This window comes from Lynx canadensis, chromosome C1 (assembly GCF_007474595.2).
Source record: "Lynx canadensis isolate LIC74 chromosome C1, mLynCan4.pri.v2, whole genome shotgun sequence".
Lineage (NCBI taxonomy): Eukaryota > Metazoa > Chordata > Mammalia > Carnivora > Felidae > Lynx > Lynx canadensis.
The window spans coordinates 92,370,358-92,387,683 of record NC_044310.1 but is presented as its reverse complement, the minus strand read 5'-3'; the positions used below and the strand labels follow the sequence as shown (position 1 = coordinate 92,387,683).

Here is a 17,326-nt window from a genome sequence, read left to right as displayed (position 1 = left end):
AAGTTCCCTTTCATTGTACATTCATTTCTCTGAACATAACCAACAGCAGCAGGCTGCACATGGATTCAGATTTAGCCATAGCTAATCCACTTATGTCTGTGTTGCTCAAAATCTTGGCTATTATATTAACTGCCAACAAGCACTTCTCTTAGTACACTATTACACTACAGTAGATAATATTATCTGTTCAAAAATACTTACTGCCCCTCCCTAAGGGCCTCTCCCTATAAGAGTATACTTCCCACTCACTAAAGTCAGCCTTGGCTATGGGTATTCGAACATGAGTAGAAGTGACACGTGCTACTCCCCACAAAAGCTTTAAAAGCCATTGTGTGTCTCCAACATTTCTCTTTTCCTTCTGCTATGTCCCAGACAAGGGCTAGTCCTTCAGCCTCAGTTCCGGAATGAAGAGAATATACAGCAAAGCCCCAGACAAACCACAATGGACAAAAATATGAGAAATAAACTTGGCTACAGTAATGAACTGAGATTTAGGGAGTTATCACAACAGTTTAACCTAAGCTAATACTCCAATGAACCAAAGAGAATATTGGAGCTTATTTTCATTCTATTCTCACATTTCTTCCATTCTTCCATTTCCCTCCTCCTCTTCCTCTCCACTTTCCATTACCACCATACATGTTCCTTCAGACCATTACCAAATATTTTCTTCAACTTTATGACCCACAATCAGCTCCTTAAATAAAGACTCCTCCCACCCCCGCCACTTTCATCTACTTTTTTTGCTAATCTACAACTGGCTTAGCTCTATTTCTACCTAAACACCTCCCTACTAACTACACCAGACTCTTTGTACTCTGTAAGATCCACTGTAATCAAATTTCCCTGCATTCTTAAATGCTTTCCCTCTAATTGCCTTAATGTATATGTGATAGCACTAATTATCTTAAATCCTGTAAGAAGTAAAGCAAGAGGTTTCTTTAATCTCTTGGACTCATAAATTCAGGAGTGAATCAACCTCCTTCCTCTCCATGCAACCTCTAAATGTGTTTAATGTCCATCCAACTTGTCTTCTTTGGAGCACTATCCTATCTGACTTTGCATCTGGCAGACAGTATCCACTGCACAAGACCTTGATAAATGCTCACATAGGCCTTTGCTCTTAGCTCAAAGCACTTAGTAGTATTTCCTTTATATCTTCACTTGCAAACAAAGTTGAAAACATTTTCACTGTAATTTCTCTGTAACAGTTATAGTTACTTAGTAAACTCTCAGATGCTTATCAAGGAAATAAAAGCAAAAACTTCTTAGGGGAAAAACAAACCAGACAGGACCTTAAATAATCACATTTTGCAAAGACACAGTAAGAAGATTCTCATGAGATTTCTCTATATAGACAAAAACAAGTTATTCTCATCACCAAATTGGTCAGATAGCTACACAAATCTCTCCTTCAAATAGAGCAACTGCAGAATTTTGATGAATTTTGAGGCTAAAACTATATTTACCATCTGTACAGCAGATGCTCTGGATCCGTTTATAATATTTATCACACTACTATTCATATCCCACATCATTTAGAAAGCCCATTTCACCCTATTTTAAACTTACATATCACATTAAAAGGAACAGGCCTAAAGTTAACCTTTGGCAATAGTGTAACGTTAAACAGATATCTTAAAATTTTACAATTTGGATTATAATCTTTCTTTGCCCAAAATAGCAATAGCTTAAAAGAAAAATCTCTTGGGGTGCCTGGGTGGCTCAGTCAGTTAAGCGACCACTTCAGCTCAGGTCATGACCTCATGGTTTGTGAGGTCGAGGCTGGGAGAACCCCGTTTAGGATCCTCTGTCTCCCTCTCTCTCTGCCCCTCCCCTGCACTCTCTCTCTCTCAAAAATAAACATACATTTAAAAAGAAAAGAAAAAGAAAAATTCCTCTTCTAGGACCCTTATTTCTCTTAAAATATTGACCTTATAGTTCCAAACAACAGTAAACTATTAGAATTCTATGAAATGCTAGAATCCAAACACAGAGAACAGAGCACAACAAAGTTGAGCAATGCACTAGCTGTGTGATCTGGGGCAAGTTACTCAACTTCTTTGATTTCTCCATCTTTAAAATGAAGACAGAATTACCATCCATTCATAGGACTATCATGAGGATTACATGAATATATTTACGGAAAATATTTAGGAAAGTGTCGGGCACATGGAGAATACTACATAGTTGTTTCCTATCACCATCATTATTATTAATTGAAGGATCATAACTATTCCAAAGTCAAAATGAATTTTTAAAACCCTTCATTTTATAAATTAATGCAATCTATATAATGTTATAGAAAAAATTTGTTGAAGAACATTTGTTTTAACATCACAAATGGTTACAGAAGCTAAAGGTTATTTCTTTTGAGTCATCTAACATTGTGTTCAAAATCTTTTCATTTCATAATCTAATAGTTCTGTAAAACTTGACATACACAGCACTTAGTGGCAGCTGTGAAATTTAAGCTCCACTTTCATAATGTTCTGTTCCAATTTATGCTCCTCTCCTTTCCTTCATCATGAGAAATGTTTATTTGTGGATCATTCAAAATTCACCAAATACATAACATATAAAACATCTTTAAGATATACCTTATTAACAATAAGTAAGCTCATAAAACCAAAATTTTAAATCCATTATGAACTAAAATTAAAAGTAAAACAAGAAAGTACCTGAGATTCAAGTGGAATGAAGGAAATATTTATTTCTTTACATCTTCTTATTGATTTGGAGCAAGAACTCTTAATTTTGTTAAAGAGACTATCAGGGCAAACTGAGAGGGGGGGAAAAAATCAAAGCATGTAATTCCATCTAAATTTTTATTCTTTGGAATAAATCATTTTAACATGCAAGAATATTTATTTTTTACATATAATTAGTGACTTTCACAAAGCAATTTACTATGAGGACAGAGACAATATGTAAATATTTTTCTTCACTTTACAGAGCAAATGTATTCTAGCCAACAGGGCTGTAACAGAAATTCCATTTTCCCCATTCATAGGCACCATAACTTATGATTATTTCCTTAGAGAGCTGCTTACACAGCAAACTAAAATTGTTAGGAAGGAAAATCAGATCCAAACTCATGGCTTAATAAACTTTCATAGGACTTTCAGAATTTCTTAGGAATTTATACTGCTTTTCTAAATGTGGCACTAAGTGCAACCATCCCACACAAATTGTTAGTTTTTCCTTGTATCTCAAGACCTTCTCTAATGTCAGGAAATCCTGAGACTAATCCAGAGCCTGTTCTCTCCACCCTCCCTTTACCTGTCTATATCTCTATTAAATCTAGGTTGGAACATCAACCATTGGGTCCTAGTGTCTTTTAACATGATGTTCTTTAGCCTCAAGATTCCTTAAGTTAAAAGAGGCTTCACATTCATTAAATTTTATAACTTCTATAAACATGAATTTCTGTGTAATACAGTTATTTAAAACACAAATACTTATGGCATGACATATTTAAAACGGAAACTATTACTAGGCATGAGATAAATAATAACTTATAGGAAAAACAATATACTGCTTAAAATGAATTTCTAATAGCACAGACTAAGACTACACTTAGATGAACAGCATTTTTATTTTGCAAAATAATTATGTAAGATATAACATAAAGCAGAATTATATGTGTGTCTGGACCTCTCTGTGATGCTTTTGTTTAGCTGCTTTCTATATGAACATATGGCATTGCAAGAGAAATGTGACAGATTCTCTCCATTAATATTTGCCAAACAGATGGCAATTTCTCCAGTACCCTCCCAAAGGGTCTTATTTTTGATTACATAATCAAATCCCCAATTAAAACTTAGATTTAAAAAAGAATTCCTCCTTCATCAGCATAAAATTTGAGATACAGCTCTCACTACCAACCCCCCACCATTGTATACCAGCAAAAATGACTGGTTCAGAATTTAATTTTCTATCACTTTAATATGAATTAGGACAGATATGATTTTATATTTTTAGATTTTGTCTAATCTAATTAGAACAAGCAATACATAGAAAGTCTTAATATTATAATAGTACTGTAAGAAATACTTTATAATTAATAGGATTTTAAACAATGAAGCAATACTTTTACAAAGCTACTTACAGTCAGTGAAGTATATATATGCTGCTTTGTATTTGTTCTCGGACTTACTTGCAAAATCACGTAAAAAACATTCTACAGACTTAAAAAAGGTTAGATGTTAATACACATTTAACAAAATACTAATTTAAATGTGTTAGCTTTTGAAATAACTAAGATTATTCTTTTTCGATAATAAAACAAAACCTTAACTATCTCAAAGTTTACTTTATAAGCTGATTTTTTTAAAATGCTATGTTGTCTAGCCAGTAACAGCTAAAAACCTAAGAAGTAGTAAGGTAATATGTATAAACAGAGTACTGTTTTGGCAATGAGAAGATCCAGGAACGATCCAGTGACTGGGAAGCTGAAGCCACATAGACCATTAGAAGACAACAAATCAAGGAACTGAAAAGCCAATAAGCATACTGGAAATGTTATCTACCTGGATGATGAAAGCATTGTGACTGTAACTGGGAAAGTGCTGAAGAGAGTGACAGTGAGCTAGGAGTAAAATTGTTAAGGGATAATGAAAGACCCAGAGGTTGGTAGATGACAGCAAGGAGGGGAATGGCAGGTAATAAAGTCTGGTAGTTCTTGCATGCCTCAGTGCTGGTAGTTTTAAAGATACAATGATCTAAAAGCAAAAATGAGGAATACAGAATGTAATGATCTCTCCTCCATCCGTTCCTTTTTCTCCTGGAACTCTAGAACTATTTCTGTTAGACCTCATAGATCAATCCAGCAAGTCTCTTATCTTTCGCCCATGATTTCCATGACTTTGGTTTTTTTTTGTTTTTTGGGTTTTTTTGCTTTGAGATATTCCATTTTAACTCGGCTATTAATTCAAATTTCAATAGTGATTATCCTCTTATGCAATTAATCATTTAACGGAGAAATCACACACTTTTGAACTTCAGGAAGTTTTTTATATGCTGTACTAGACTCTTCTTATGTGTTATCATTTTTCTGTTCAGTTCATCATCCTTCTCTCTAAGCAGCTATATTTTGTATTTTCTTCATTCTTACTGAACTTCCTCTTTCTGGCAGCTTGGCTCACTTAGATGTGTTGATGCTTTCCTTTGTTAACTCACTGAAGGTTTAGGTTTGTTGCTGGAGAATCCTAAATACAGGCAGTTCTACAAGAGGGGAAGGCAAAAAGATTTCTCCTTCTCTGGGCTGTAGGTATATAAGCAGACAAACCACCAGGGCTTTGCTTTTTCACCAAATGACCTTTCCCCTGGGGTTCAGAGATCTCTTACAGCTAAACTCTTCAGAAATCTGTCATTTTATGACTTTGGCTGGGAACACTCTCATGCTGGTGTCTAAGGTGCTTACCCAGCTACTAAGGAAGGAAGTCTCTCACTAGGCTTCTCCACTACTATCCAATAAGCTCAAGCCCTCGCTGGTACCCATAGGGCTATGGGGCCCAATAGGTAACTGATCCAGGACAGAAAGAGAAACTGGAGTTGGTTATAGTAGAAAAAAGAGTCACATTCAGGTACTATTTTCTCTGAGCCCTTTGCTCCTTTACTGAATATACAATTTTGTATCCTGCTTCTGTCACTTAACATTAAAAATGAACATTTACCTAAATCATTAAAATTTCCTAGAAATCTCATTTTCAATGGACACACAGTCTTTCCTACTATTAATCTATTAATGATAAGAATTAGCATTAAGATATAAAATGTCATTAAAACCCACCAGCAGCCAGCATATAGAAACTAAATAGTGAATATCTGTTTTTTTTCCTGCTGTCTGCTAGAATCAGAAGAAATGAAACTGCAATTGCCACCTTAACATTCTGGATGAATGTAACAGCCAAAGAATGTATTAGAAAATCCATTCTCAAATATTGTACAGAATAAAGGAATCTGACATGGCACCTGGGTAGCACAACTGAGCCCTGCGTCGGGCTCTGTGCTGACATCCCAGAGCCTGGAGCCTGCTTTGGATCCTGTGTCTCCCTCTCTCTATGCCCCTTCCCCACTTACACTCTGTGTCTCAAAAATAAATAAACATTAAAAAAAAAATTAGAATAAAGGAATCTGATATTTACTTGGCTCTAAAAGTTTGGCATTAATATGCATTCAATCACAGATTATAAACTAATTCCTTTGACGTAAAAGATATATTTACATATATATGCATGCATATATGTGTATATACACACATGTATGCTACAGGAAGTAACTACGATAAAGGATTAATCCAAGACTATTTCTTTTATGTACATTTCTATCCTCCAAAAATATGGTTGCATAGGAATAGCATGAGTAACAAACTACTCAAACTTCATCATTTTAATACAATTAAATTCTGCTTTCAGATATGAGGGGAGAATTCTTTCATTTATACATTCTCATTAAGAGTGCAAATGAAACAATTTTCTAACAGAAAAACTTTCCTAAGCAAACTAGTTTATGGCACTATTTTTCTAATAAAGGATGTTTTATTGCTTTGAATTGCCTATGAGAAAATGATGTCAATGATAAATGAGGAAAATACTTTTTAAAGATTCAAAACACTCACCTTTGATGTTGGAGAGATAAAATAAAGAGCTTTCATTTGTCTGACAGGTTCTCGATTCCTATAAATATTCTCCACAACTAATAAAAAAAAGAAAGTCCATTTTATATAACCAAGTATTTATACACTTGAAACAATTTTAAAATAAAACTATACTTATTTATAATAGGGAACACATTAACATATCCTGGGTTTAACATTTTTTTGGTCTCCCTTTGATAAATTAAAAAATCCCAAAATTGTATCTTCCCTAAACCTAAATTCTGGGCTAAGTAATCATCATAAGAAAAAAGGATGAAACAGCTATTTCATAGTTACATCTACCAGTGTAAGCAATCAACATGCCATGAAGCAAGAAAATGCATTAAAAATTAAAATTTGTATTTCTTTTTAAAAATATTCTAATGTAATAGCAAATATAATACCAGATATCAGGCTAAGTCCTTAACATTACTTATCTGTTAAACCTTCTAATAATTATTATATAACAAACTGATAAAATAAGTATTTTACAAATTAGGAAACTGAGACTTAAAGAAGTTAGGTAACTTGAAAGCTAGAAAGTAGAACAGGTAGGATTCTAACCCAGATCTGTCTGACTCCAGAACCCAAGTTTTTAACTGCTATAATATTCTTTAAATAAACTGCCAATTAACTCTTACTCTTTTAAAACTACACAATATTTTTAAAGTATTTTTAACAATGAAATATCGCCATAATTTACTGTTATATTTTTATTATTGAAATTAAGAAGTTCATAAAATTAACAAATATAAAACAAAGTGAATTTAAAACTAGTAAACTCTAGGGGTGACTGGGTGGCTCAGTAAGCATCCAACTCTGTTTCGGCTCAGGTCATGATCTCACAGTTTCGGGAGTTTGAGCCCTGCATCGGGCCGGGCCCTGTGCTGACAGTGTGGAGGCTGCTTGGGATTCTCTCTCTCCCTCTCTCAGACCCTCCCACGCTTGCATTTGCCCTGTCTCTCCCTCTCAAAAAAAATAAACTTAAAAAAACCCCAAAACATTAAAAACGAACAAAAAACACAAAAAACTAGTAAACTTTAAATTGTCAAATTAACTATTAAAGCTGTATCTTTAAAAAATTAAGCATTATTCTACAAATCAAGAGAACCACTTTTCAAGATTAATGCTGGCAAAAGCCCTGGAAAGAATTAAAAAGATTAACCTGATAGGCAAGGAAGGCTACTGTTGAACTTCTCTGGTAAATATGGTGATTCACCTTCTCATTCTTACATTTATATTAGTAAAGTATAGACTTATCACAGCTTCTATTAGACAGGATATCAAATAAGGTTTCCAAGGAAATATTTAATTTTAATCTCCATTCCCAACTATTGTAATTTCACCTTTAAAAGATTAAAGTTAAATCTGTGCAAACTTACTTTTATTACTTAATACTCAAAATCAAGTGCCTTACAGTCATCTTACGCTATACATACTATTATGCTTGGTGAGTAATGTATATGTTAAAATGTGAAAATATTGTGGTATGATTTATTAGAACACAGACTTTCAAAATAATCTGAAATGTCTGGTTATTAATAGCAGAAAGTGCCACTTCTTCAATTCCCTGAAAAATGGATATATACTAATAAGTGATTTAACAAAAAGGTTTTTACAGGATGCCTGAATGGCTGTTAAATATTAATCTAAAACCTCACAATAGCCCAACAAGATCAAAATACTCATTGCCATTTTACAGATGTGAAAATTGAGATTCAGAAGTTAAATAAGTCAGGGGCATCTAGGTGGCTAAGTCGGTTGAGTGTCTGACTGTTCATTTCAGCTCAGGACATGATCTCGCCGTTCTTGTGTCCTAGCCCCGAGTTGAGCTCTGTGCTGATGGTGTGGAGCCTGCTTGGGATACTCGCTCTCCCTTTCTCTCTGCCCCTCTCCCACTCATGCTCTCCTCTCTCTCTCTCAAAATAAATAAACATTAAGGAAAAAAACAACTCTGGAAAGTCCTCAAGAAACCTGTTTATGGGCACCTGGGTGGCTCGGTCAGTTGAACGTCCAACTTTGGCTCAGGTCATGATCTCACGGTTTGGAGTTCGAGCCCCACGTCGGGCTCTGTGCTGAAAGCTCAGAGTCTGGAGCCTGCTTCGGATTCTGTGTCTCCCTCTCTCTCTGCCCCTTCCCTGCTCTGTCTCTCTCTCAAAAATAAATAAACATTAAAAAAAAAAAAGAAAAGAAACCTGTTTAGCTTTGTCTAATGCTATATCCCAACTTACTTGGCAATAGAATTTTTTTCCTTGAAGAGTATCTATCAACACCAAACACACAGTAATAAACAATGGTTACAAAAATGAAATAAAACCTCCTTACAGTGCAAAATGGTTCTGCAGCTTCATTATATTTTCATACATATTATCGAACGGTTCTAGGGGCACCTGGGTGGCTCAGTTGGTTAAGTGTCCAACTTTAGCTTGGGTCATGATGTTGCAGTTCTTGAGTTCGCGCCCCGTGTTGGGTTCTGTGCTGATAGCTCAGAGCATGGAGTCTGCTTCAGATTCTGTGTCTCCCTCTCTCTCTCTCTGCCCCTCCCCTGTTTGCATTCTGTCTCTCAAAAATAAACAAACATTAAAAAAAAAAAAAAAACCTTAAAAAAATGGTTCTCACTTTAGTTGCTAATTAGAATGGCCTCTGGAACTTAAAAAACTTCATGGCCTTGGGCGTCTGGGTGGCTCAGTCGTTTGAGCATCCGATTTCAGCTCAGGTCATGATCTCACAGCTCGTGAGTTTGAGCCCCTCATCGGGCTCTGTGCTGACAGCTCAGAGCCTGGAGCCTGCTTCCGATTCTGTCTCTCTGCCCCTAACCCACTCGCATTCTGTCTCTGTCTCTCTCAAAAAAAATAAATAAACATTAAAAAAAAACAACTTCGTGGCTTAATCAATACTATATTTGTCCAGTGTCAGAAAAATCAAGGCTTCAATCTTTTAATGTCTAGTTGAGAGTTTTTCCATTGAGAAGGCCATAAAGACCAGGAAGACAAGCTGAATATATGATCAATAATAAAGTATCATATAGCAAAGATTTTATATGTAAGTATCAAAATAATTATTACAAAATTTTTTAGATAATCCTCCCTTTGAATACACTGCTCAGGTTTTCTTGAAAATACTGGTGTAGTTTGTTTTTTTTTTAAGTTTATTTATTTATTTTGAGAGCGACAGAGACATCTGGGGGAGACAGAGAGAATCCCAAGCAGGCTCCAAGCTGCCAGCTGCGGAGCCCGATGTGGGGCTCGAACCCACAAACTATGAGATCATGACCTGAGCCAAAAATCAAGAGTCAGTCACTTAACCAACTGAGCCACCCAGGCACCCCAAGTGTACTTTTGAACCTCACAAGTAGCAGTGACAAGACAGTACACATACTACACTAAATTCCAAAATATAAAAGAATTGTATTCGACTTTGAGTCTTAGTTTCCTCATTACAAGTGGGGGTATTTAAAATCTCTTTAAAGGGTTGTCATGAATATCAAATGTAAATAAATGAGTGAAAGGATGAGGAGTTTAAGGATAATGGTAAGATTATAAATGTTATAAAATATTGGTATCATCCCCCAAAGAGATTAAAATCTCATTAACAATTCTGCCCTAATGAAAGATTATGGCAGTATGGTTTTTTTCATAATGTTATTCTAAAGCGGATTAAAAACAATTTTTTTTAATGTTTTATTTATTTTTGAGAGAGACAGAGACAGAATGCAAGTGGGTTAGGGGCAGAGAGAGGGAGACACAGAATCCAAAGCAGGCTCCAGGCTCCGAGCTGTCAGCACAGAGCCCAACGCAGGGCCTGAACTCACAAGCTGTGAGATCATGACCTGAGCTGAAGTTGGACGCTCAACCGACTGAGCCACCCAGGTGCCCCATAAAGCTGATTTAAACTTGTAATTAACTGCTTCATTTCTAGGTAATAAAGAAAAACTTACAAAGTCAGTATTATACACTTGTAAATATGTACAAAAATTGATTTTATAACAATAAATCTTACTATCTACTTAAAAGCAATACATGAAAACCACCAACATTAGTAAAAACACTGAGGTAAACGTAGTGTCAGCATATAAAATCCTTATCAAATATGCAAGAATAAAAATTTAAGTAACAAACTCAACAAGGCAATTGACTTACTCTTGGTCAGAGGCACTGATTTATAATCAAAGCTTAAGAGGGGCGCCTGGGTGGTTCAGTCGGTTAAGCATCCGAATTCAGCTCAGGTCATGATCTCAGTCTGTGAGTTCGAGCCCCGCGTCAGGCTCTGCGCTGACAGCTCAGAGCCTGGACCCTGCTTCAGATTCTGTGTCTCCCTCTCTCTCTGCCCCTCCCCCAATCAAAGCTTAAGAAAAAACTTCCAGGGGTTATTCTGAAGATTCACAGAGAAATGTCCAGTGTTATTATTATGGCTAGAGTTATAAAAATAATGAAATATAACCCCCTCAAAAACACAATGACTAACTAAAATTTATTATTACTTCAAACTTTCCTAATCACAATAAAAAAGTTTTTATGATGAGTATTCGTAACACTTACCAGTTATACCCTCTGCTAGAAGATCTGTCATTTTGCAACACGATGCCAAAAGCTTAGTGGTAAATTCATCTAAAAGCATTATCTTAAAATGAATATATATTAAGAAATAGTGTAAGTACCTGATTGCCAAGAATTCACAATAGACACAATTTAATCCATTAAACTTACTCAAACATAAACCTTTTATAACATAAAATGAAAATATCAGGACAGTAAACAAAATTATCTCAATTCACCTCTTAACTTGTATGACCTAGAGATTTATTTTCTCAATATACATACATATAATATTATACATAAGCAAATAGAAACATTTCCATTTTGAAGCAGAAAACTTGTTCATTTTAAATGTATCTTGTGTTTAACATCAAATTTCTTACAATTATAAAATGTCACTTACAAAATAATAATTGTTCCAGGTGCTGTTCTTATTTTCCATGGATTAATTAATTTAATCTTTACAACTATGCTATGAGGTAAGACTATCCCTATTTTAGAGACAAATAACAGAGAGGTCAAGCAATTTGCCTAAGAAGCCACAGCTATCAAGTGGTGAAGCTATGATGTGAATGCAGTCAGTATGGTTCCAGACTCTACACTTACAGAAGTATAATAAGGACAATAGATTGATGTCCTCAATTAAAGGGCAAAATATGCATTCTACCTTCCATTCGCCTTCTTTCTTGCAGTCATCAAACACTGTTGCTTTTATCTCTGCCAAAAAACAAAACAAAACACAAAAAACACAATTATTTACAAATTTGAATCAACAATTAGAAACATAATAATAACTACTGAAAGAGCAAAAAGATTGGGGAAGTACCCAATTTGAAAATCTGCTAACTTACATAAAAAGTATATATACCTGTTAAACTCTAAGTAAAAATTCAGTTCTCTTTAATACCTAACCTATATTTAAACTGTAATATATTTTTAAATTTTTGAGAATTAAGGTATTATAGGGGCACCCGGGTGGCTCAGTAGGTTAAGCGTCCAACTTCGGCTCAGGTCATGATTTCACAGTTCTTGGGTTCGAGCCCTGAGTCAGGCTCTGTGCTGACAGCTCGGAACCTGGATCCTGCTTCAGTTTCTATGTCTCCCTCTCTCTCTGCCCCTTCCCTGTTCCTGCTCTGTCTCTCCTGCTCTCAAAAATAAATAACAAACATTAAAAAAAAAAAAGTTAAGGGATGCCTGGGTGGCTCAGTCAGTTAAGCATCTGACTTTGGCTCAGGTCATGATCTCATGGCTTGTGAGTTCGAGCCCCGTGTTGGGCTCTGTGCTGACAGCTCGGAGCCTGGAGCCTGCTTCAGATTCTGTGTCTCCCTCCCTCTCTCTCTGCCCCTTCCCCACTCACACTGTTTCTTTCTCTCTCTCTCAAAAATAAACATTAAAAACATATTTTTTAAAAAGTTTTAAAAAAAGTATTATAAAATATTAATATAAGTATATAAATATATCTGGAAAATATTCCTGAAACTATTATCTGATTTGCTTTTTCCTATTCTACTTAAACCCCAAGTAAACAAGATGAAAACAAAAAAACTCATAGGAAAATCCCTAACTAGCCCATTGCTAAATTATATCTGACAATCAAAATTGGGTAAGCACTTTTCTTCCTGGTTTACTGCATTACAATTTTCAACAATTTATATTACAACATTAGGATACAGATATTCAGTCTTGATTTATAATCGGTAAATATTAACATGTTCCTTGTAATGATTTTTAAAATTAACCTAAACATATTTTTTAAATTACTTCACTGATAAACAAAAATTTTTTTCTGATGTATAACACACATAGGCAATCAACACAAATATCTGTTGTTCTACCTCATAATAAGACAATTCCTCACAAAGTTTTACTAATTTTCAATTTTGAAAACTGATATGTAGTATGTAACAAATAAAATATAATTAAAATGTAAATTACAGTAACTTCTAATTTCATTAATTCCTGGTAATGAGATGTTTATATAATTCATTTAAACTTTCCTACTTCTTGGATAGGCCTGGCTGGCTCAGTCAAAACATGCGACTCTTAATCTCAGGGTTGTAAGTTTGAGTCCCAGGGAGAGTATAGAGATTACTTAAATAAGTAAATAACTTAAAAAAAATAATAAAAAAATTAAAAGATAAACTTTTCTACTTCTTAATTTAATACCTAAACTTTAATTGTTTTAAGTTAATGCTTGTGGAAATATACCATCAATTTTTGGCATCACATTAAATGACATGTTCAAGCAGAGGGTATATTTAATAAGGATTGCTAATACTCATCATTAGAAGTGTGATCTGGAAGGTTTTATTTGATTGGGAAGGCTTGAAAGTGTTAAGAAATACTAGTTAAGGTGCTTATATGTGTTTGTTAGGAAGATTGTAGCTTTTTTAAATGTTTATTATTTATTTTTGAGAGAGAGAAAGAGAGACTACGTGTGCACACAAGTGCACACGAGTGGGGGAGGGGCAGAGAGAGAGGGAGACAGAATCCAAAGCAGGCTCCAGGCTGTCAGCACAGAACCTGATGCAGGGCTCAAACTCAGGAATTGTGAGATCATGACCTGAGACAAAGTCAGACATTCAACTGACTAAGTCACCCAGGTGCCCCTGCCAGGAAGATTATAATGTTAAATGAGAATTACAGCAAAAGCCTAAAGTGTTTATTATTTGGGAATTTAAACCCAATGCACTGGTTTCTTCTACTCTATAGGCAGAGATAAAGGATTTTCTCAGGCAGAGTTCAGACACTAAAATACTTTGCCACTTCCCTTTCTAAGCTTTCTTTATTTCTGTATACCTCAAACAAGCTGAAAATCAAAGAAATAAATGCTCATGGAATTTATGATGGAGCAGATTGAAGAGTTCCCTAGGAAGAACTCATCTCATTATAGTCTTTAAACCCTTAGAAACTGCACTGATGTATATGGTAAAAACTCATCACATGTTGCCATTAGGCACTTAAAGTACGGCTAGCCTGAACTGAGATGTCCTGTAAGTATAAAATACACACCAGATTTCAAAGACCTAGTACAAAAAAAAGGAATAGAAAATATCATTAATTTTCTATATTTACATGTTTAAATGAGAATATTTTAGAAATTTATTATTAGGGGCACCTGGTTGGCTCAGTTGGTTAAGCATCTGACTCTTGATATCGGCTCAGGTTGTGATCTTATGGTCATGAGACTGAGCCCCGCAGGAGCCTCCACACTGAGTGCTTGGGATTCTCTCTCTCTGCCCCCTCCCCCCAAATAAATATTTTGAAAAATTTATTATTAAAGTTATCTTCATCCGTTTCTCTCTCTCTTTTTTTTAATGTGGCTACTAGAAACTTTTAAATTATATATGTGGCTTCCATTGTATTTCTACTGGATAGTGCGGCCTTGGAATATGAAGATACCTAGACAGTGTTAGTGTTAGCATCTTAACAACAAAACATAGGGGCACCTGGGTGGCTCAATCAGTTGGGCATCCAGCTCTTAATTTAGGCTCAAGTCATGATCTCACAATTCCTGGGATGGAGCCCCATGCTCTCAGTATGGAAACTGCTTGGGATTCTGTCTCTCAAAAATAAATAAACTTCAAAAAAAACCCCCAATAAATGATAAACAACCAGTTTTGTGGACTAGAAATTAGGTGCATCAAAAAAAGTAATATGGTCAAAGGTAAGGTATGTTTGGAGGGGAGTCAAAGGAAATCACATCAACTAATATGACAACTTTTTAAAAAGGTATTTCCTCCAAATACTAATGAAAATTATTTGACCTTACATCCATTTCTCTAGCACCCCAAATATGGATATATTTGATTCAATTCTCTTACTCTCTGCTTGCTCTAGTCTCTTTCTCAGAAACCATATTTGTCCTTAAAAGTTTCGTCTATTAGATCTAGCCTTCAATTTTTCCCAACATTACTGAGATACAACTGACACATAACACAACTTCAAAATATATGTGTTGATCTGATACACATACTGCAACATAATTACCACTGTAATGTTAGTTAACAGATAATTACCATTCTTTTAGTAATTTTGGGAGGTGAGAACATTTAAGATCTACCTTAGCAACTTTCCAAGTATATAGTACAGTAGTACTGCTACCTGTAATCACAATACTGTTCATTAGATCTCCAGAACTTACTCCTCTACCAACTGAAGTCTGTACTCTTGGACCAGCTTCTCCTCATTCCCCCTAACCCCCATCAGTCTTCAATTTTTTGCAAATCTAACTCTCCATCATTCAATTATACAGTACAGGTTTAAGCACCTACCTGCCTCAAATTGAGATTATAGTTCCCTAAAAACTGCTTTAGACTTCTCTAAGAGTTTTAGTGACATTTTCTTAGTCATAGTCTTTGGATAGTTCCTCCATCTCCCATATCCAATAATCATGCAGTGTTGATTGTTCTTCCTGGTGACTGCCACAGTCCTCAGCATTGCCTTGGTTCTCATCATCTCTCACTCAACTACTATAATAGCCTCCTATCTGGATTTCCTGCTTTTAATTTTTTTTAAGTTTATTTATTTAATTTTGAGAGAGAGAGAGAGGGAGGGAGGGAGGGAAGGAGGGAGGGAGGGAGGGAGGGAGAGACAGAGAAGGAGCTCATGAGCAGGGTAGGGACAGAGAGAGGGAGAGAAGGAGAGGGGGAGAGAGAGAGAGAGAGAGAGAGAGAGAGAGAGAGAGAGAGAGATAGAGACTGAGAATCCCAAGCAGGCTCCACACTGTCAGTGCAGAGCCCAATGCGGGGCTCAAACTCATGAACCGCGAGATCATGACCTGAGCCAAAATCAAGAGTCAGATGCTTAACCAACTGAGCCACTCAGGTGCCCCTGGATTTCCTGCTTTCTACCTCCAATCCTTTTGCCTGTTCAATCCATTTTCCACATTGCTGTCAGTGATCTTCCTGAAGCACAAATTTCTTAATCAATGCCCACCTAAATTCCCTCAAATGCTCACTCTTGCCTCAGAATAAAATCTAGATTTTACTATTCAACCTCCTGTACCAAGTGGCCTCTGCCTACTCTCTAAGTTGATCTTCCACCAGTCCAAATGATACCCAAATAATTATCTATTAATACCAACTACTCTCTTTGCTCATCCTGTTTCTCCTAAATGCAAAAGGAAATGTGTTTAAAACTAATGCCAAAGATGGGACGCCGGGGTGGCTCAGTAAGTTGGGCGTCCGACTCCGGCTCAGGTCATGATCTCACAGCTCATGAGTTCGAGCCCCTCATCGGGCTCTGTGCTGACAGCTCAGAGCCTGGAGCCTGCCTCGGATTCTGTGTCTCCCTCTCTCTCTCTCCCCCTCCTCCGCTCATGCTCTGTCTCTCTCTGTCTCAAAAATAAACAAACATTACAAAAAAAAAAAAAACCAAAAAAACTAATGCCAAAGAGGAAATGAAAACATGGAAGAGAAAAATGAGAACAGAGCTAACCAACTTTTGTGCAGCATCAGCAATGCAGAAAGTATACTTGCACAACTATCTTAAACCACAGAGAAAGTATTAATAAACATGGTAACATTGTAAGAGAAACTGATTTGTCTGGAAAATAGTAAATCATCTGTAAATAACAGTTTTTTAGGAAACAAAAATGCCTAGCAACGTTTAAATCATAAATCAGGAAATAGGAGGGGAAAAAAATACTAGTACTAAAGACAATCTCAACAGGGACCTGGAAAAGGTACCCTTTTCTCTTTATCTGGTCTTTCTTATCTAAATCCAGATGTCAAATTCAGCTCCCTTTTCTGTAATTTATACCTATGTATCTCCATCTGCTTTCTAGATACCTCAACTTGCACTTACACTCACTGTATTTTAAACCTAAACTATTTTTTCTCTCCAAAACTGTTCCTTCTCTTTCCCTTTATCAATAAAGATACTACTACCTAGTCTCCTAGACCTGAATCCGAGTCTAGGATGACTCTCCCCCAGCTTAAATCCTATTTATTCTTTCTCCAGAACTGCTCTCATACTCTCAGCCATCTTCTACCTCTTTTGCCACATTTTGGCCTTCTTCCTTGGACCAACACCATAACAGTACCAGTCTCTGCCACCCACTCCAATTTATCACCCAAGTGCACCCCTGCTTCTAACATCTGAGTTTTTTCTAATAATCAAATTATTACAACAATGATAATCAACATAT

At 35.7% G+C, this 17,326-nt stretch overlaps 1 protein-coding gene across 3 annotated transcripts in view; it reads right to left on the bottom strand.

The window, feature by feature from the left end:
* STXBP3 (syntaxin binding protein 3) overlaps window positions 1-17,326 on the bottom strand; it is a 55,276-nt gene that overhangs the window by 29,750 nt on the left and 8,200 nt on the right. For all 3 annotated transcript variants that reach the window (XM_030327814.2, XM_030327816.2, XM_030327815.2), the window contains exons 2-6: window positions 11,843-11,892; window positions 11,179-11,260; window positions 6,623-6,699; window positions 4,112-4,190; window positions 2,682-2,782 (exon numbers count right to left, since the gene is read on the bottom strand). In XM_030327814.2, coding sequence (XP_030183674.1) covers window positions 2,682-2,782; window positions 4,112-4,190; window positions 6,623-6,699; window positions 11,179-11,260; window positions 11,843-11,892 — 389 coding nt within the window. The remainder of the gene's footprint in view (window positions 1-2,681; window positions 2,783-4,111; window positions 4,191-6,622; window positions 6,700-11,178; window positions 11,261-11,842; window positions 11,893-17,326) is intronic.